Source organism: Anomaloglossus baeobatrachus, chromosome 7 (assembly GCF_048569485.1).
Source record: "Anomaloglossus baeobatrachus isolate aAnoBae1 chromosome 7, aAnoBae1.hap1, whole genome shotgun sequence".
NCBI lineage: Eukaryota > Metazoa > Chordata > Amphibia > Anura > Aromobatidae > Anomaloglossus > Anomaloglossus baeobatrachus.
Window position 1 is genome coordinate 295,437,450 of NC_134359.1, and position 20,367 is coordinate 295,457,816.

Sequence of the window (20,367 nt, forward strand, 5' to 3'; positions counted from 1 at the left end):
GAGCAGTATTATAGTAGTTATATTCTTCTACATAGGGGCAGTATTATAGTAGTTATATTCTTGTACATAGGGGCAGTATTATAGCAGTTATATTCTTGTACATAGGGGCAGTATTATAGTAGTTATATTCTTGTACATAGGGGCAGTATTATAGTAGTTATATTCTTGTACATAGGGGCAGTATTATAGTAGTTATATTCTTGTACATAGGGGCAGTATTATAGTAGTTATATTCTTGTACATAGGAGCAGTATTATAGTAGTTATATTCTTGTACATAGGAGCAGTATTATAGTAGTTATATTCTTGTACATAGGGGCAGTATTATAGTAGTTATATTCTTGTACATAGGGGGCAGTATTATAGTAGTTATATTCTTGTACATAGGGGCAGTATTATAGCAGTTATATTCTTGTACATAGGGGCAGTATTATAGTAGTTATATTCTTGTACATAGGGGCAGTATTATAGTAGTTATATTCTTGTACATAGGGGCAGTATTATAGTAGTTATATTCTTGTACATAGGGGCAGTATTATAGTAGTTATATTCTTGTACATAGGAGCAGTATTATAGTAGTTATATTCTTGTACATAGGGGCAGTATTATAGTAGTTATATTCTTGTACATAGGGGCAGTATTATAGTAATTATATTCTTGTACATAGGGGGCAGTATTATAGTAGTTATATTCTTGTACATAGGGGGCAGTATTATAGTAGTTATATTCTTGTACATAGGGGCAGTATTATAGCAGTTATATTCTTGTACATAGGAGCAGTATTATAGTAGTTATATTCTTGTACATAGGAGCAGTATTATAGTAGTTATATTCTTGTACATAGGGGCAGTATTATAGTAGTTATATTCTTGTACATAGGAGCAGTATTATAGTAGTTATATTCTTGTACATAGGAGCAGTATTATAGTAGTTATATTCTTGTACATAGCAGCAGTATTATAGTAGTTATATTCTTGTACATAGGAGCAGTATTATAGTAGTTATATTCTTGTACATAGGGGCAGTATTATAGCAGTTATATTCTTGTACATAGGAGCAGTATTATAGTAGTTATATTCTTGTACATAGGGGCAGTATTATAGTAGTTGTATTCTTGTACATAGGAGCAGTATTATAGTAGTTATATTCTTGTACATAGGAGCAGTATTATAGTAGTTATATTCTTGTACATAGGGGCAGTATTATAGTAGTTGTATTCTTGTACATAGGAGCAGTATTATAGTAGTTATATTCTTGTACATAGGAGCAGTATTATAGTAGTTATATTCTTGTATATAGGAGCAGTATTATAGTAGTTATATTCTTGTACATAGGGGCAGTATTATAGTAGTTATATTCTTGTATATAGGAGCAGTATTATAGTAGTTATATTCTTGTACATAGGAGCAGTATTATAGTAGTTATATTCTTGTACATAGGAGCAGTATTATAGTAGTTATATTCTTGTATATAGGAGCAGTATTATAGTAGTTATATTCTTGTACATAGGGGGCAGTATTATAGTAGTTATATTCTTGTACATAGGGGCAGTATTATAGTAGTTATATTCTTGTACATAGAGGCAGTATTATAGTAGTTATATTCTTGTACATAGGGGCAGTATTATAGTAGTTATATTCTTGTACATAGAGGCAGTATTATAGTAGTTATATTCTTGTACATAGGAGCAGTATTATAGTAGTTATATTCTTGTACATAGGGGCAGTATTATAGTAGTTATATTCTTGTACATAGGAGCAGTATTATAGTAGTTATATTCTTGTACATAGGGGCAGTATTATAGTAGTTATATTCTTGTATATAGGGGGCAGTATTATAGTAGTTATATTCTTGTACATGGTATTGCTGTATGTATTGACCGTCATATCCTGCGGCCATGTTTTGGTGTTAGTTTTCGCTCACCGATCTCTATATCCAGCCTCCTCAGCTCTTGTTCGATATCCTGGACCCGTCTCTCCAGACCCCCGTGTTTTCCGGGCAGCGCCCCCAGACTGTTCAGCATATTTTTGGCATTGCGCTGCTTGCTGTCATTGCTGAGGGCCCGGTCTTCGCTCTGGTGATGATATGTGCGGTATTGAGATCACGTTTGATTAATTAGCGTTACCATGGGAATTCCATGATGTCAGTATAAAGAATCCCCCACATTCGGAGCCTCGTAGGCCGCTATATATATATAAATCACAGTTTATATACAATGGAGCAGCCTTTTCATGTATACTGCTTCCTTACAGGACGCCCTTTTCTGTCTCCGCCGTTCATTGTGGAGGAGCCGCCATCATTATACGGCTATTGTGGCGCTGACTATTGTAGTCAATTACTGTTAATTGCTCAGATTGTTGTCACCGCTCTCAGACAATCCCTTTAATTACAGTGAAAGTGATCTCATCAAGGCTTTACCCCCTTCCAGGCTCCAATAACCAGAATCTGGAGGGGTGGAGGAGAGGACTGAGGAGTCACCAAAAGACATTTTAGCTTTCAAGCAGTATTACTGATAGAATTTATACAGGATCTGCTCTTTCGGATACGTCTGTGTTCAGAAATACGTTTATTTCCCAGGAGATAACATTTTTTTTCCTGACGAAGCCACGCCCGGTGAAACGCGCGTCGAGGCTCCGCCCACCGCCACCTGTTCAGCCTGCTACTACTCTGACATGTCTCAAGGTAGTTACTATTATATGTTCATTAAGTGACATGTTCCCCTGGTATATATAGGGAGAGGTACACGTGGGAGACTATAACTTGTCTATTCATAATTTATTGGATCTCCCCGCCCTCTGGTTTTCTGGGGTTCCTTTATATTAACCCTCTCACATCTAGCAGCTGGATTAGACCTGAAGGTGGTGTTTGTGCAACTTTTGTGTCCTGACGACTTTAAGATCTTTTTTCGTCACCACTGTCTGTCCTTATGTCACATGTTAATTATTAAAACAATTTGTATTTCACTAAATACTCGTGTCTTGGTCTCTCTTTTACCAGTGGTCTCCCCCCTCACCCTATTTATTGGTGAATTGGCCACTGGGACCTTGTTGGTTTTGCTGTTTCTAATGAGACCTTCCCTTTAAGGGAAGTTGTAGGTTTACAGATAACATTTTTTTTGTCAGATTCCTCTGTTATTCCTCCTGGAAATATATAAGGGGCGTTACCATTTCAATTGTGAAAGGGGTGTGTCCCTACGCAGCCTGATTGGACAGTTCAGAGACAGCTGATTGGTCATTGGACAGTGTGACAAGGACACACCTCCTTATTCCAGGAGGAATAACAGAGGCTCACACACATAAAATGATGCAGCAGAGTGTTTTTTGCATACTTATTATATACCTTGTCGGTCAGAGTATCATGTATAGATGGCCAGGTGAGCAGATCCGATGGCTCGGGATAGGAATACAGTTTTGTCTGCAGATTATCCTGTAAAGAGAGAAATAAATTCATTATAGACATATAAATGACCATATAATAGTATCAAATACATATAAAGCTAATATACACCGTACAGAACGTTCACGCTCAGCTGAGGTGAGCGTACATGTGTTCTCAATGAGGGGTATAAGCCGATGCCAGATACCGCAGGGATCGGCTTGTCTCCTCTGAGAATGCTCATCCCCAGGAAATGTTTAGAAGGCCCCTGTACACATTAGATGGCTTGGCTGAAGTTTTTCAGATCTCTTTGGCCCCCTAATATTTTTATGCCTCACCAGCTTGTCTTCTAGCCGGGGAATATGTTGTGTCCTCCCGTCCAGGTCTTGTAGTCTCCGTTCCACCTCCTGGATATTTATCTGTAAAACCGAAAGAAAATTGAATGTATCTTGTCAACGAGGCTCCTCAGAGGAGGACACGCATCTGCCAAGCTGGATTCCTATTGGTGCTTTCTCTCCTTGGTGTGTCCGCCCCCGAGGAGCAAACGTATGTAAAATTAATGAGTCGTAGAACAAATTTTGAGTCACCCTGACTTTGTCATGCCACCTCGTGCGTTACCTTTGTTATCTGGTGGCCCAGAGATGCCAGTCTTTCTTGGATGAGGTCGTTGGCCTGTCTGAGGGTGTGAAATGTGCTGAGGAGTTCCTGGAAGGCGCTCATGGCCTAGAAAAAGAGAGATGCGATTAGTCAGTTATAGGACCTTGTGTCAACTCTTATTTTTACTCAATATTGTGTTGGGGGTGTCGCTATGTAAGGTGCAGAGGTTGTAGTCACAACTGTGGCCCTGTTCCTCTTTGGGTTTAGGGTCTACAACTTAGAAGAACAGAGAGGAATGTTTAAAAATTGATACCGTTCCTCAGCTACTAGTTACCCATGACTAATCCAAGCTGTGATGTCTCACTTTTGTGGCCCCCTCACAATCATGTCTGACCTTGTGGACTCCATCTTCATTCATCTCCGTCTTCTTCTTGAGCTGCATTAGCTGCCACATCTCTTCCACGGGCTTCTTCTGGGATTGACTGGCTTGTAAGAGACTGGTGGAGCTTGGCAGGGAATCTAGATGGTGGAGCCTTGCTTCCATCTGGGCCACCTTGTCCAACAGTTGGTGGAACAGCGTGGATGGTTTCCCTGAGTCGTCCACGTTATTCAGCCCAGGCTGTATAAAGTCCCTCTCCTCCTGGGACAACTTCCTCCGTACGTCCACCGCCTGCAGGTGGTCCAGGAGGCCGTAGAGCAAGGAGTAGAGCGCATTGAAATTGACGGCACCAAGTTCTGGAGAACCTATTGCTAACTTCAGGAGCTCCTTGAAGGACACAGAGCCTGACATGGCGGAGGCGGCTGAGGGGTCTGGAAGAGCATGCAACATAAATAAGGTAATATCTAACATAAAAAAAGCAAAAAACTTCACAAGATACTCTAAAAATGTATAAGAAAGTGTGCAGTGGGCTGTAGACACCAGAATGTTCCTCAGAAATGATGTTCTTGCAATATCAATTAAAATTACACTTTAAGGGATGTCAAACTGACACTAAAAGGGGACCTCTCACCCGGTCAAAAGTGTCCAATCTTGTCTTTTATATTATTCCTGGTACTCCTGTGAGTATTCCATTTTTTATTTTTCTTAAATCCGCCATATGGTTCCAAAGATATGGGCCTTTTTATTCAGTACCAATATTTATGATCTTGTTTTAAGGGGGTGTGGTTCACATAATAATTATGCAAAGCAGCATAAAGACACGCCCCCTTTGTGAAGACCATTAAATTAACACTAAATAAAAAGGCTCATATCTCTGGAACCGTATGGCGGATTTAAGCGAAACAAAAATTGGAATACTCAGGCGAAAAGCGGGAATAAAATAGGTGCAAAAAAGCCTGGACACTTTTGTCCTGGCATTCACTCATTTAGTACCTGTCTGAGTGGCCAGATCTGCGCAAACACTTGATCGAGAAGTCGACCCTCACTAATATTCGCTAGCACAGTTCATAGCTGCGATATGTCATCATGTTAATATCCCAAACCTTTAAAGACCAGAATGTTCTTAATATCTTACCGTATGTAAAATCAGAGGCGGCTGATGTCTGCGGGTAGAGTGCAAGCTCTTCTGTCTAGTGGTGCATGCTGGAATTCATTCTATCCTACAGTGAGCCCTCCTAACAACCCTCGCAGCCAGCCATGCCTTCTGACTCCCGGATTGTGCCGGGAAGTTTTCACCCATTGCTAGGAGACCGGAGAAACGCCTGGTAATCTGCAGAGGTTTCTTCTTGTCTAGTGTTTATGTCCCTGTTGCCACCGCTCCTGCTGCTGGTAACTTAACCCCTGTGTTTCCCTGCACAATAGTCCTCTGCATTCAGTCAGCTGCTAGAGAGCGCAGATATACCTGACCCCTGATTCGCCCAGCGAAAAAAAAAAAGTGCTGAAAGCTCCTGTCATTACCCGTTACATATACTGTAGGAAACAGAACTCCTGGGGACTTCAGCGGGAGTCAGAATCGTTATGGGTGCGATCACATGTAAACCCCCCCCCCCTCGGATTGTGCCGCTGATCTTGGATGAAATCTGGCACTGATTTTGACGCAGATTTGTTGATTTTATCTTATGGTTTTACGCTGCAGATTTTTATTGTTTTTGTTACTACAGTACATTGAGGATTATCTGCCCATAAAATCTGAAAAGTTACCAAGTGTGAATGTACGTAAATGTAGCGCCCCTGAGACCATCAGGGTGCTACAAGGTTCTGCATCCCCTCCAGGATCCAGGGCCTTCCTGTGACGACCTGGCCGGACCAAGTAGTCACAAATAGAGCCCCAAATTACACCCTTCCCTCACAAGGTAACACACAGCCGACCATGTACGCCGTAGTCACCTCCCTCAGGGCTGATGGGCACACCAGGGGGCGGACCCAGGCAGTTGGAAGACGCCCACCAAGGAGTCCTGATAGCCTGAGGCAGATAAAAGTAGTCAGATTAGTCTGGAGTTCAAGGAGAGTGGAGGCCAGGCCTGTGACAGGGCCTGAGGCAAACTGACAGGTGCCAGGGTAGGAGCCCTGGTGCCTTCGGCTAGGAGGCAGATGGTGGTCTCGTCTGCAGGAGCCGGGAAGATGGCTCGGTGGAACCGTGGTGGACCGGGACAGGGTTGTAGCCCGCCGGTACCGACCCGAGGGACCGACCCAGAAACCGGAGGGTCCAGAAACTACTGGGGACTAGTATATTAACTGATTGAGGCCAGGACTCTAGGTCCTGGCCCACCCAAAGTCCCAAAAGAAGACAACAGCCCACCGAGAAAGGATAAAAGGCCACTGCCACAGCTCAGAGATCCCACGGGCCAGCGTCTGCGGGCAAGGGCTCCCTAGGCCGTCACAAGTCGGGAGCGGACTCCTGAAGTTGCAGGCTCAGGTAGTCCAACGTTTACAAAGGTGCTGGAGAAAGGCGGGTGGGGGACCAGAGCGCAGCTGGTTGTGGGCACCGACCACCATCATTTTGGTTTACCAGAGACTTGTGTGTTCAATAATAGTGAGTACAACAGCATCCTGTGGTCGCCCATCTCCCTGCACCAACGCCCATCGGGTCCCGGGGCCACCATCCCTGCCCACGGAGGGGCTAACAACTTGCTGCACAACATCTCCCCCGGGTGCCCCGTCACAGCAGCGGTGGTGTCCAACCTCACCACACACCGTGGGTGGCGTCACGAACTCTAATACGACTCAGCCGTACATATACGTCCAACCCCCCACCTTTTCATTTGGAGTGTCCACAGGATCCCCTGGGTCCGGGGACCCTCGAGCCACCACTTCCTGAAGGCCCAGACCCGAGCGGCAGCTGCTGGCCACGGGGGCGGCACATTCCCCCTTAGCGACCCAGAACCCAGTGCCGGTAACACCAAAAACCCAGGTAATTCCAGTTTTTCCCCAACAATCCCCCATACAATGGTACTTAGCTAGGATGGGACCAATCAATGGCCGCCTAGAGGTGGAGCCACTCCAGTCCACTAGTTGACCAGGTGGGAGGGGCAGACTGTGGCGAGTAGTCAGAATACAGTAGTCAGTGGAGAGTGGTGTGTAAAGGTGGAAGCAAAGTGACACCCTGACTCGGGTTGACGGTGACCTGGTACCGAGGAGAGGTGGTTGCCGGTGGAGTACGGTGGAGTACTCCTGGAACTACGCACCAACGGGGTACAGGACCCTAGGACAGGAAAGAGCTTCAAGCCGATCTGTTAACACCTGCACAGCAAAGGGGACCATCAAGGACCTCGCTGACCCTAAAGAATCCGAAGACTCAGTAGCAAAGAAAGAATCGGGGACAGGACCAGAGACTCCAACCCCACAGGGTTCACGCTACTGTCAGATAACCCCTTTACCCTTTGATCATTAATCTTGGTTGAAAATGTCAATTTAAAGGAACTGTCCACTACACTACTTTTATATCCTTAGAGTCCACAGGGGCGGATGTGCCATACCCGGTCGCAGCATCTATACAGCTGACAGCTGCCGGCAATGGGAGAATCTGACCATGGGGGTGCACGTGTTACACCCCTATCCTGAGGAACGGTCATCAATATAAAATGCTGTATAGCCCCTCTAATAAGGTATATGGGCACCATTAGGCTATGTGCGCACCTTGCCATTTTTTGTGACTTCAAAGATGCAGCATTTTTGGCCGCTAAAAATGCACAAAAACGCAAGCGCGGCAAAAACGCATCGGAAAAAACGCATGCATTTTTACGGCGTCACGGTGCATTTTTGGCTGCCGTTTTTATTTTTGCAGTTTTTATTTCTGCGTTTTTCCGTAACACAAACGGACCACACGGATGTGTTCCGTGTGACACGCACCAGAGAAAACACATGTGTCTGCGAGAAAAAAAACAACCTTTACTCACTTTCTCCAGCGCTGCTGTCTCTGCCGCTGCTGTCACTTGCTTCTGACCGCCGCTCATTATGCTCATTGAATATTCACTTCACTGCGGCCGGAAACAGCAGCAGCGGGGAGTCGGCAGGACCGGAGACCGAAGATCAGCACCACAGACAGCAACGCCAGAGACAGGTGAGTAGAAAGTTCCCATTTTCTGTGTGTTATCATGGATACCACACGGAGAACACACGTGAGCCATAAACACGGCTCACGGAGGGCAAAACGCACCTTTGACACGTCCGTGAAAAACGTGCGTGATTTTTCACGGAAGTGTGAAGGAGGCCTTAAGAAGCATATGATCTGCACTAAAATATGCAGTAAGGCTATGTTCACACAGGGCTTTTTTGGTAAGTTTTTGCTGCGTTTTTTACCTGCAGAGTTGCCTTGGTTTTATGAAAATCCATGCTAATAAAAAGCTGCTTTTTACAGGCCCAGCAAAGTCTATGAGAGTTCTGAAATCTCATGTGCACACACACACACACACACACACACACACACACACACACACACACACACACACACACACACATCGGGGGTTTTTTGTTTTAACAGTTTTTTTTAAATACCTGCATTTTTGGTCAGGTTTTTAAAGAATAAGCATGTCAATTCTTTGCAGGTTTGCTGCATTTTTTCACTGATACAAACCATTTTGTAGAAAAAAGCAGCAAATCCGCACCAAATCTGCAGCAAAAACGACACTAAAAAACGCATAAAAAATGCACCAAAAACGCAGATGACTCAAAGGAGATTTCCTGCCACAAGATCAGGTTTTGGTCAGGGAAACAAACTTACCAAAAAAGCCCTGTGTGGACATAGCCTAAAAATGCAACAAAAAATCATCAAAACTGCCGCTAACCCTGCTTTTAAAAAGCAGCTTCTTTGCGTTCAAGAGAGCACGTTTTGCATGTTGAAAAAAAAGCAACATGTGAACACAGCCTTAATGTCGTGTATGATCCGAATTTTAATCTCATTGTCATTAATTTAAAAAAAAAAAAAAATTGTACGGTTCAGGCAAAATTGAGTTAAATCCACTGATTGGATGGAATAGCCACAAGAGGAGTGAATATGAGGGAGCTGGAGTCTCCGGACAGTGGATGTTGGGGAAGGCAGAATTTGGCAGGGTATTCCCGGATGTAGATGTGTCTGGATTTTCAGTTACAGGGCTCATGGCCGCTTTCTTTCCCGCACAGCGCCCCTTCTGTCCTCAGGTTGTGTCTGGTATTACAGCTGAACCCCGATACCTTTCTTCACGGCTCAGCCACAGTCCTCCGTCCGTTCTGTCACTTACCTGACAACATTTTGGAGCCCAAAACTGGACTAAAATATTCCTCGTTCACCGAATCTCCCTCCAAGACCAAATCCTATACGTTCCCGGACTTGTGGGGTCTGTTAAGGTAATTGAGGATATCAGTCACACTACAGAAAAGTATGTGCCCCCCTCCCCGTGTGCGTATTTTCCAGTGCCGCCCCTGTACTACTTACCGTACTGCGCGGGGGCGCCATTTTGTATTTTACACACAATTTTTTACATTTTATGGGGTTGGAATTTAAACGGCACTAAGCTACGCTGTGATTGGCTGTAAGGGAACCAATCATACGGCGGTATAAATGATTGTGACAAAGCTCTTTTGTTTAATGAGGAAACCTCCACCATTACGGGAAGAGTTATAGACGCAAATCCTCCGCTTACTTCTACATAGTGCGGGGGGAATAAAAACTGAAATAAGTCACAAGAATGGCGCGAATCACAGCAGCCAATCAGAAGACAGCTCTTAGGCAAGTCAGAAAACAGAAGTAGCGATCTGATTGGTTGCTATGTGCAACCATCACAAAGCTAATTTTACATTATTTACACCGTTTTCTTGAAAAAAAGTATAAAATTCCCAACATATCAAATATTAAAGTAATAATCCACCCATTTTCACTGTAAACAAAGTACTGTTGCCCTTAGCAACCCCTTAGCAACCAGTTTAGAACTCACATTATGACAAGATTAAAATATAAGGCAATTATGTAATTATTGAATATATAACAAATATTTATATATTTATATCAGAGTGTATAATTATTTTATTTTTCATATATATATTCAATAACTTTATTGTCCACTCCTTATGTTACAATGACACTAAATGTATATTGTTACATGACAAAAGGACAATAAAGTTATTTAATTTAAAAAAAATATTAGCTTATTTTTCATATATTCAATAACTTTATTGTCCACTCCTTATGTTACAATGACACTATATGTATATTGTTACATAACAAATGGACAATAAAGTTATTCAATTTAAAAAAAACGCTATTAGCGTATTTTTCATATATTCAATAACTTTATTGTCTACTCCTTATGTTACAATGACACTATATGTATATTGTTACATAACAAATGGACAATAAAGTTATTCAATTAAAAAAACAGTATTACCTTATTTTTCATATATTCAATAACTTTATTGTCCACTCATTGTTACAATGACAATATATGTATATTGTTACATAACAAATAGACAATAAAGTTATTCAATTAAAAAGAAGACTATTAGTTTATTTTTCATATATTCAATAACTTTATTGTCTACTCCTTATGTTACAATGACACTATATGTATATTGTTACATAACAAATAGAGAATAAAGTTATTCAATTAAAAAAACACTATTAGCTTATTTTTCATATATTCAATAACTTTATTCTCCACTCCATATGTATATTTTTACATAACAAATGGACAATAAAGTTATTCAATTAAAAAAAAGGTTATTTTTCATATATTCAATTACTTTATTATCCACGCCTTATGTTACAATGACAATATATGAATATTGTTTCATAACATGTAATCAATAAAGTTATTCAATTTAAAAAAAAAAGCCATTATTAGCGAAGCCTGAGTATTACCAGAAGCGGAAGTTCTCGCTTTGGTGTTCGGGAGTTGTAGTGTTTGGCTGGAGGGGCGGGACTACAGCTCCCAAGGTGCAGTGCAACGAGTAAACAGGAGCAGTAGGAGCAGCGGCAGGAGAGAGGTGAGTGCGGCTCCTGGGGCCGGGGGTGGGGTATGTCGCCCACATATGCAGCAGAGGAGCCCTCAGTGGTAATGGCCGCTCGTTATGACGTTGCTGTATATTATCATCTCCACATATTATATCATTGAATGTATTTTTTTTTATATTTCACCTTATGTTTGTATTTTTCAATGTTTATTTAGACATTTTAATCTGAACTTTACATAATAAACAAGAAAAACTACAACTCCCAGCATGCCCTGCCCTGTATTACACCCTGCTGTAATATTACCTGTGTATTGTGCACAGATCGGACATTGGGGAGAATTTTCCAATTTTCCCTTATTTTAATTCTTGATTTTCCTCATTATTGTGAAGAACAAATCAGAGGCTACAAGGAAACTGTCAGCGAGCGGCATCTCTACTGATTATGGAGCCTATAACGGCTCGTGTCAATATCCTGACCCCCAATTTTTCATAATAACATACGTACACAGTGACGCAGAATAGTGAGTGCAGCTCTGGAGTATAATACAGGAGGTAACTCAGGATCAGTAATGTAATGTATGTACACAGTGGCTGCACCAGCAGAATAGTGAGTGCAGCTCTGGAGTATAATACAGGAGGTAACTCAGGATCAGTAATGTATGTACACAGTGACTGCACCAGCAGAATAGTGAGTGCAGCTCTGGAGTATAATACAGGAGGTAACTCAGGATCAGTAATGTAATGTATGTACACAGTGACTGCACCAGCAGAATAGTGAGTGCAGCTCTGGAGTATAATACAGGAGGTAACTCAGGATCAGTAATGTAATGTATGTACACAGTGGCTGCACCAGCAGAATAGTGAGTGCAGCTCTGGAGTATAATACAGGAGGTAACTCAGGATCAGTAATGTAATGCATGTACACAGTGACTGCACCAGCAGAATAGTGAGTGCAGCTCTGGGGTATAACTCAGGATCAGTAATGTAATGTATATACACAGTGACTGCACCAGCAGAATAGTGAGTGCAGCTCTGGAGGATAATACAGGATGTAACTCAGGATCAGTAATGTAATGTATGTACACAGTGACTGCACCAGCAGAATAGTGAGTGCAGCTCTGGAGTATAATACAGGAGGTAACTCAGGATCAGTAATGTAATGTATGTACACAGTGACTGCACCAGCAGAATAGCGAGTGCAGCTCTGGAGTATAATACAGGCTGTAGCTCTGGATCAGTGGTGTATGTGCGCATTGACAATAGATGGCGGCGGTTCTGTCCCCCATGCGATCTGTAGCGGGTGAGTGACAGCTCCGGGCTGCATTGTGCTGCCTGTGACTGGCCACATTCTGGTTCTGGCTGATCTCTGCTTGGATATAACAGTACCGCAGCCGTTCTATATAACGTGTCCTTTATTTGCCTATTGTCACCATAACAAACCCTCAGCTGTGACGAGTTTTTCCAGTCTTGTCTTTCCCAGGCCGCTGTGTCCCTCCATCCCGGGGTCCGGAGCCTTCACACCCCCCCCCCCCCCCCCCCTCTCCTCTTCCAGGGCTCGGCCCCTTCTCTGACCTCTAAGAAAGGGGCTGAAGGTTTATTACTGCAGGTCACATTCATTGCCTGGGCTGCATTGCATTGTGGGAGATGTAGTTTTTGGCTTTGAGAATAAGTCGCTGCAGACCGGTCGCTGTTAACCGTCTGTTTGCTGGAGGGATGTTCTGTATTTCTAATTTCAGGCTCGGTGTTGTCTGGGGCTTTGTAGGTCTTGTATCCAGTCCAGACAGCAGCGTTATACCTGCACTGACACACTGTAACAGAATATGCTACTCCGTGTTCTAGGTAGAAGAGCAGCTCCGGAGAACATACTGCGCCTCCGTCCAGTAAGAATCTGAGCCGGACCGTTTGTGACATCACTCATCTTATTATTTTTTTCTTCTTTTCATCACCAGATACATCCGTTTAGCGATGGCGAGTGACCCTCCCCCTCCGTACCCCGGGGGCCCCACCGCTCCGCTGCTGGAGGACAAGCACGCGTCACCCAGCAATGAAGGTACACGCTTCTCTCAGCTGAGGGTTTGTTACAGTTGCATCCTCTCCCCGCAGACTGATACAAACCAGATCAGGAAAGGAGAGAGATCGTCCGGATCCAATTGTACCAAACCCTCAGCTGTGGCGTTAATCAGATCAGATGGTTTCTTTCACTGACAGCAAGCAGAGGAAGTTGCAAATTTCATTAATCATCTGCTGCTTCCTGCACCCGTCACATGGTATGATTTTCTTATTTAGTAGATAACAGACAACCTCCGGGGGCCTACCCTCCCAGCATGCCGTTTGTACCCCCGGATTCAGGACCCCCGCCGTATGATGCCAATCCAGGTTACGTCGCCCCCAATCCAGGTGAGCGGGAGAAGTGACACAGAGGACGGGATGTTGTTAGATCGGTGGGGATCTGGTGATTGTAGCGCCAAACAGTGGCCGTTCTCGGTACTGCAGCTGGGTTTCTATGATCTGAGCTGCAATACCAAGAGCGGCCACTACATGGAGCTGTGGCAGATATTATGTGGTGGCCCCCATCGATCCTGAGGGTGAAGGGGACGCAGCACTGCAAAAAGTGGAGGTCTATTCTTAGGAATTTCCAATGTAACACTGCAGGGGAGGGGGACGCGTTAATCCGAGACCCTTCGTTGTTTGAAAAGGGTTAAAAGAGACCCCCATGGGGCTGCATGCAGGGTTGGCACAGATGCAATTGTTTTCGACCCTGCAAAGGGCATTGACTTTCTCCTCCCCCCAGGTTACTACCCTCCGCCTGGACCGTACGGCCCTATGGGCTACTACCCGCCTAGCACTTGCCAGTATTCTCAGCCGTTCCCGTCACCGGGCGCACACGGCACCACCGTCATTGTGCCTCCCGGCCCCGGCTCAGCCTCCACCACCACCACCACAACGGTCACCGTCCTGCAGGGAGAAATATTTCAGGGATCCCCGGTGCAGACGGTGTGTCCACATTGCCAGCAGCCCATCATCACCAAAATCTCCCACGAGATCGGGCTCATGAACTGTCTGCTGTGCTGCTTCTGCTGCTTCGTGGGGTAAGTGCAGGGGCTAGCCATTGTGTCGGGGGGGGGGGGGGCTAGCCATTGTGTCGGGGGGGGGGGGCTAGCCATTGTGTCGGGGGGGTGGGGGGGTAGCCATTGTGTTGAGGGGGTGGCTAGCCATTGTGTTGGGGGGGGGGGCTAGCCATTGTGTTGGGGGTAGCCATTGTGTCGGGGGGGGGGGGGGCTAGCCATTGTGGGGGGGTAGCCAGCCGTTGTGGGGGGGTAGCCATTGTGTCGGGGGGGGGGGCTAGCCATTGTTGGGGGGGTAGCCATTGTGTCGGGGGGGGGGGGGTAGGTAGCCATTGTGTCGGGGGGGGGGGTAGCCATTGTGTCGGGGGGGGGGGGGGTAGGTAGCCATTGTGTCGGGGGGGGGGGGGTAGCCATTGTGTCGGGGGGGGGGGGGTAGCCATTGTGTCGGGGGGGGGTGGGTAGCCATTGTGTCGGGGGGGTAGCGGGTAGCCATTGTGTCGGGGGGGGGGGGTAGCCATTGTGTCGGGGGGGGTCAGCCATTGTGTCGGGGGGGGATAGCCATTGTGTCGGGGGGGGTAGCGGGTAGCCATTGTGTCGGGGGGGCAGCCATTGTGTTGGGGGTGGGGGGGTAGCCATTGTGTCGGGGGAGAGTTTGCATAACAGCGTCCTCCGTTTCTGTTTCAGGTGTGACCTGGGCTGTTGTCTCATCCCCTTTATGATCAACGACCTTAAAGACGTGACCCACACCTGCCCCAACTGCAAGGCGTACATCTACACGTACAGGAGGATGGGCTAAGGAAGACCCCCGTCCCCGGTGCCACGTCTCCGTCCGTCTCATCTCATCCTCCGTCCGCACATCCACACGAGGAAGCTGTGAACTCTAGGACTGGCCACAATAAAGGAAGGAATCATGACTGACTGCTGCTCTGAGAGTGTCTCCCCCTGGTGGCCGATACGGAAGACCACATGGAAAATGTGTCATGATGTTTCCTGGACCTCCTACGTGTCGCGCCCCGTGGCCTCTCTACCCACGTGTGCCAGGCTTTGCCACGCTCGATAATGAAGTTGTAGATTTTTTTAGTTTATGAATCCGTTAACTCTTTAGGCCCCGTTCTGGCTACCTCAGATATGAAGGAATTCCGGCCTGTGAAGGATGGAAGGGAAGTGCCATAATTTACCCAGTGCCGATCCTCTCAATGCAGTGGTCTTAGGGTTGATTTAGCTGCTATGAATGGATGCTGTCTCTTTAAAAGTTTCATTTTACGCATAAGCGGCCCTGGTTATGCAAAGAGCCAATCAGAGGCTCCATTCTAAAAGGCTCCGCCCTCTGGACTCTTTATGAATAGTGATGGAGTCCGCGCATGCTATGATCAGTCTTGGACTCATGGCTTTGTTCTGGCCTCTCATTGACTTCTTGCAGGGCTGTAAAGTGTAGTCTTGGTCACATTTAAAGGGATTCTCCACTTAAAGGGCTTGTCTCATCTAGACAGACCGCTTTCTTTAAATCAAAACAGGACCAGCAATGAACTGATCGCGGTCTGCTTAGAAAGCGTTACTTGTCCTTAGCGGCTCTCCCTGCTCCGATCAGTAGGAGGAGCCATTTCTCTGATTTTCACGCGATAAGCCCTTTACATCTGCAAAAAGCTGATTAATACAGCAGTAAATGAAGAAAAGGCGGGTTTGATTGTCGCCCCTTGAGCCGCAGACCTGAGTCAGACTGGTTGTTATGCAATCTACTCATAGCAACCAGTGCGGCTTCCAGACGGCCACCTATAGCGACCAGTCTGTTACCAGTAATCCACCCTATTGCTTTATTAATCAGATTTTTTTTCTCTTAAAGTGGATGAAGAACCCCTTTTTTAAAGGGATCCGTCCTGGTGACATCTTACCCTTAAAGGTTGTCATTATCCTAACTGTAAACACTAATATTTATTTTATTTCTTCTTGATAAGACTTTTATAAAAACTAAATCCCCCCCCGTTAACCGCGGTGCATGGTACTTTCCGAATGAGCCACCATTCATCTCCTGCCTTGGTCCGTCCTTCCCTCTTTGGAATGTTCCATTTCGTTGCATCGTACGGGGGTGACATGTGAACCTCATCATGTAGTGTAATCATTGTATATATAATGACCTGTATATTACACCTCGCTTCAGTGGCCTGTTATCCTGTCCGGAGTCTGGTTATGTTTCTCGGGGGTGGGTGGGACTCCGCGTCAGATTCCCCTCATCTCGTCTTTGTGAATTTGTAAGAGCGGACGTCCGGTGTTACGGATCGAATTGTAATTTTCTCAGGTTTGCCGATTTATAGCCGCGTGTAAGGTGTCTGCATACTGATGCTTTCTTTTTTTGCATCCCGAGTTGTAATTTTTGCTGAACGACTCAGAAGACAGAAGTGATAGTGTTTGGTATGGCCTTAAAAGGGATGTCCACTATTTGGAGAACCCACTTGTTGGCCCCCGTAAAAATAAATAAGCCTATACTCCTCTGCAGTGTGGTTGCTGTTCCAGCAATGTCTGAAGTCATGGTCCCGAGACCCACGTGACCAAACAGCACCCAGCGTCTGTCTCCCCTGCCTTTGGGCATTTGAGCAGGATGTGAGTGCAGCGCTGACTTCCTGCTGCAATGTCCGAAGGCAGGGTGAAGGAAGCTGGCGCTGATTGGTCACGTGGGCCCAGAGAACATGAATTCAGACATTGCTGAAATGAATAAATTTAAAGTGTTTTTCTTTAGAATCCTGGCATCAGCGGTGGCCGGTGGCTTTTTCTTCCCCTGGCTGTATTAAGATGCAGCCCCAGGATGGCTACCACATGTACAGGGCTCCTGTGCCTGTTAATGGCTGCCAGTTGGTGCCGTGGGTCTGATATAAAGGGTGGTCCAAAAGTAGGTGGGCAGTATGTGTAAGGGTACTTACACACTTGCGGTTTTTTCCTTCCGCCACAATCCGCCCTTTTGGAAAACAGCGGAATCCGTTAACTGATTCCGCTGTTTCCCATAGACTTGTATGGATGACGGATTGTGCCAAAAGTACCTACGTTGCTTCCGCCGGGCGGAAGGAACGCAGCATGTAACGTTTTTTTGAGCGGCAGAATCCTCTATTTTTCACTGCGCATGCTAATTTTTTTTTATCACAAACTTTATTTTGTCTCTCGGTGGCTGAACGTTCAGATGAGCGCCCGGCCGCCGGCTTTTGAGAGCGATCAGCTGAGCGCCCGGCCGCCAGCATGTGAGAGCGCTCAGCCGCCGGCTTTTGAGAGCGCTCAGCTGCCGGCTATTGAGAGCGATCAGCTGAGTGCCCGGCCGCCGGCATGTGAGAGCTCTCAGCTGAGCGCCCGGCTGCCGGCTATTGAGAGTGATCAGCTGAGTGCCCGGCCGCCGGCATGTGAGAGCTCTCAGCTGAGCGCCCGGCCGCCGGCTATTGAGAGTGATCAGCTAAGCGCCCGGCCGCCGGCATGTGAGAGCTCTCAGCTGAGCGCCCGGCCGCCGGCATGTGAGAGCTCTCAGCTGAGCGCCCGGCCGCCGGCCTGTGAGAGCTCTCAGCTGAGCGCCCGGCCGCCGGCATGTGAGAGCTCTCAGCTGAGCGCCCGGCCGCCGGCATGTGAGAGCTCTCAGCTGAGCGCCCGGCCGCCGGCATGTGAGAGCTCTCAGCTGAGCGCCGGGCCGCCGGCCTGTGAGAGCTCTCAGCTGAGCGCCCGGCCGCCGGCCTGTGAGAGCTCTCAGCTGAGCGCCCGGCCGCCGGCATGTGAGAGCGATCAGCTGAGCGCCCGGCCGCCGGCATGTGAGAGCTCTCAGGTGAGCGCCCGGCCGCTGGCCTGTGAGAGCTCTCAGCTGATCATTCACAATAGTCTGCTGCCGGTAAAACTGTAAAGAAGAAAAAAAAAAAACAACTTTCCGTTGTTTTGTACGATCCGTTGCGCCATTATATGTAATGGATGCCGTTCAACGCAAGTGTGAAACTAGCCTTATAGGGTTATGAAGGGGGAGATTTATCAAACATGGTGTAAAGTGAAACTGACCCAGTCGCCCCTAGCAACCAATCAGATTTCACCTTTCATTCTCCAAAGAGTCTGTGAAGAATAACAAATGGAATCTGATTGGTTGCTAAGGGCAACGGAGTCAGTTTCGCTTTACACCATGTCTGATAACCCTATTACACACACTCTCCACCTACTTTTGGACCACCCTTTATTTCACTTTTTTCCCCCCTTTAAAGTCTGGCATCTGACTTTCCAAGCATTGTATATAAGCACCAGCGTAAAAAAAAACCCCAACTAATTATATTTATATATAAACCCTGAAATGGGATTATAAATATAACACCATTGGTTCCTGCTGCTTCTTGTTTACATTTCTCCAGCGATGACATCACATGTCTCCACATGACCGCTGCAGCCAGTCATGAGTGTCAGCAGTCACATGATGTCATTGTTGCAGGGCAGTAAATAATATCAGTAGGGGATAATGGATGACATTTTGTTTCCCTTTTATTGGGTTACTCATTTTTTAGCTCCTGCTCTTTCCTTTCTAATTTTGCCAACTTAACCCTTGTGTGACTTGCTCAGGCCACGTGCCAGTTGTGGCCACGGATCCTTGTAACTGTGAACTCGATTTATTTAATAGGAGGATAAAGCATTAAACCAGTAATGACCTGAGCCCCCGCACGTTGTGTTTTTTAATGTACGTAATAATTTTTATTTCCATAGCGCCAACATATTCCGCATCGCTGTACAATTCAGGAGGGGACATGGACAGACAATACAAAATAATAAGATACCAAGAGGAGTGAGGGCCTGCTCATAAGCTTACAGTCTGAGGAAATAGGGGGGCACAAAAGGGGGGGGGGTAGAGAATCTTGTTATATATGGTTCAGCCATCGATTTATTAGGGGATTCAAAACCAGCTCCGTGGACCGGTCACCAGCCAGAATTTATACACAGAGTGGAGAGGAAGGACCCAGAAGATGCAGGGGACAGGAATTGGAAGTACATTTTATGAAGGGCAGAAAGGGTCTAGATTAGATCAGGGCAGTGGGGTGATAGGCCGGTCTAAAGAAATGCAGTTTTAGGGCCCGCTTAAAAAGGTGTGGATGTTGGGAATTATTCGTATTGTTCTTGGTTCCGGAGCAAAGGCGCAGCTCATGAGAAATCGAGGACAGGAGTGGGAGTTTCGAATTGTTGAGGATGTCAGTCTTGGGTCATTAGCAGAGCGGAGGGCACGGGTGGGGTGATAGACAGATGAGGGAGGACATGTAGGGGGGTGCAGAACCGTGGAGAGCTTTGTGAGTGAGAGTGATAAGTTTATGTTGGATTCTGTAGTGCAGGGGTGGGCAATTAATTTTCCCATGGGGCCGCATGAGAAGTTGGGATGGTTTTAGAGGGCCGGACTAATATAATTAATTCAGTTCTACTAATTTATACATATATACACACGCATATACACTGTATGTGTATATAATATATACACACACACACACAATACCATATACTACACCTGTATTATACTACACCCCTATATACACCTGTATTATACAGGTGTATATAGGGGTGTAGTATAATACAGGTGTATATAGACCCCTATAAAACTACATTCCCATATACTACACCCCAAATACTTGTCAAGTTAACCCCCGCCCCCCATTGTCCCCGCAGGTTACTAGTAACCACTCACCTCCTATTGTCCCTTCCTCAGGCACCTCCGTACGAGCCCCCCACTGAGCGGCTTCTCTTTCACATGCCCAGGCTGTGCCGATGCTGTATTACTAGGAGCCGCTGCCTCTCCGTAGGGGCCCCGCCGCTGCAGCGTCTTCTGCTGCCAGGCGGGAACTTTTCAATGACACGTGCGCCGTACTGACGATATCAGGGCACACGTGTGTCACAGAAAAAGGTGCCGGACAGGGAACAGAGGAGAGATTTCTGCGTTTCACTGACTGTGCAGAGCTGCAGGATCCGTCCTCTGTTTCCTACCCGGCAC

General features: G+C 46.1%; 2 protein-coding genes across 5 annotated transcripts in view; one reads left to right on the plus strand and one right to left on the minus strand.

Moving 5' to 3' along the window:
• Positions 1-12,815, minus strand: part of C7H16orf96 (chromosome 7 C16orf96 homolog) — a 24,958-nt gene extending 12,143 nt beyond the window's left edge. The window contains exons 1-7 of one of the 3 annotated variants that reach the window (XM_075318456.1): positions 12,775-12,815; positions 9,627-9,724; positions 4,366-4,781; positions 3,993-4,097; positions 3,713-3,793; positions 3,339-3,425; positions 1,923-2,073 (exon numbers count right to left, since the gene is read on the minus strand). In XM_075318456.1, coding sequence (XP_075174571.1) covers positions 1,923-2,073; positions 3,339-3,425; positions 3,713-3,793; positions 3,993-4,097; positions 4,366-4,781; positions 9,627-9,636 — 850 coding nt within the window. In that variant the 5' untranslated portion in view covers positions 9,637-9,724; positions 12,775-12,815. Of the gene's footprint in view, positions 1-1,922; positions 2,074-3,338; positions 3,426-3,712; positions 3,794-3,992; positions 4,098-4,365; positions 4,782-5,485; positions 5,626-9,626; positions 9,725-9,820; positions 9,989-12,774 lie in introns of those variants that run through there. The other 2 variants (XM_075318455.1, XM_075318457.1) reach the window with 2 other exon arrangements.
• CDIP1 (cell death inducing p53 target 1) lies at positions 11,259-19,049 on the plus strand. 2 transcript variants are annotated; one of them, XM_075318459.1, is made up of 5 exons: positions 11,259-11,367; positions 13,284-13,384; positions 13,621-13,731; positions 14,126-14,423; positions 15,084-19,049. In XM_075318459.1, the coding sequence occupies exons 2-5, from the start codon at positions 13,300-13,302 to the stop codon at positions 15,193-15,195; spliced, it is 606 nt and encodes a 201-aa protein (XP_075174574.1). In that variant the 5' UTR covers positions 11,259-11,367; positions 13,284-13,299; the 3' UTR covers positions 15,196-19,049. The 2 variants fall into 2 exon arrangements, with proteins under 2 accessions (XP_075174574.1, XP_075174575.1); XM_075318460.1 differs by having other exon boundaries at positions 13,624-13,731.
• Positions 19,050-20,367: the final 1,318 nt, after the last annotated feature.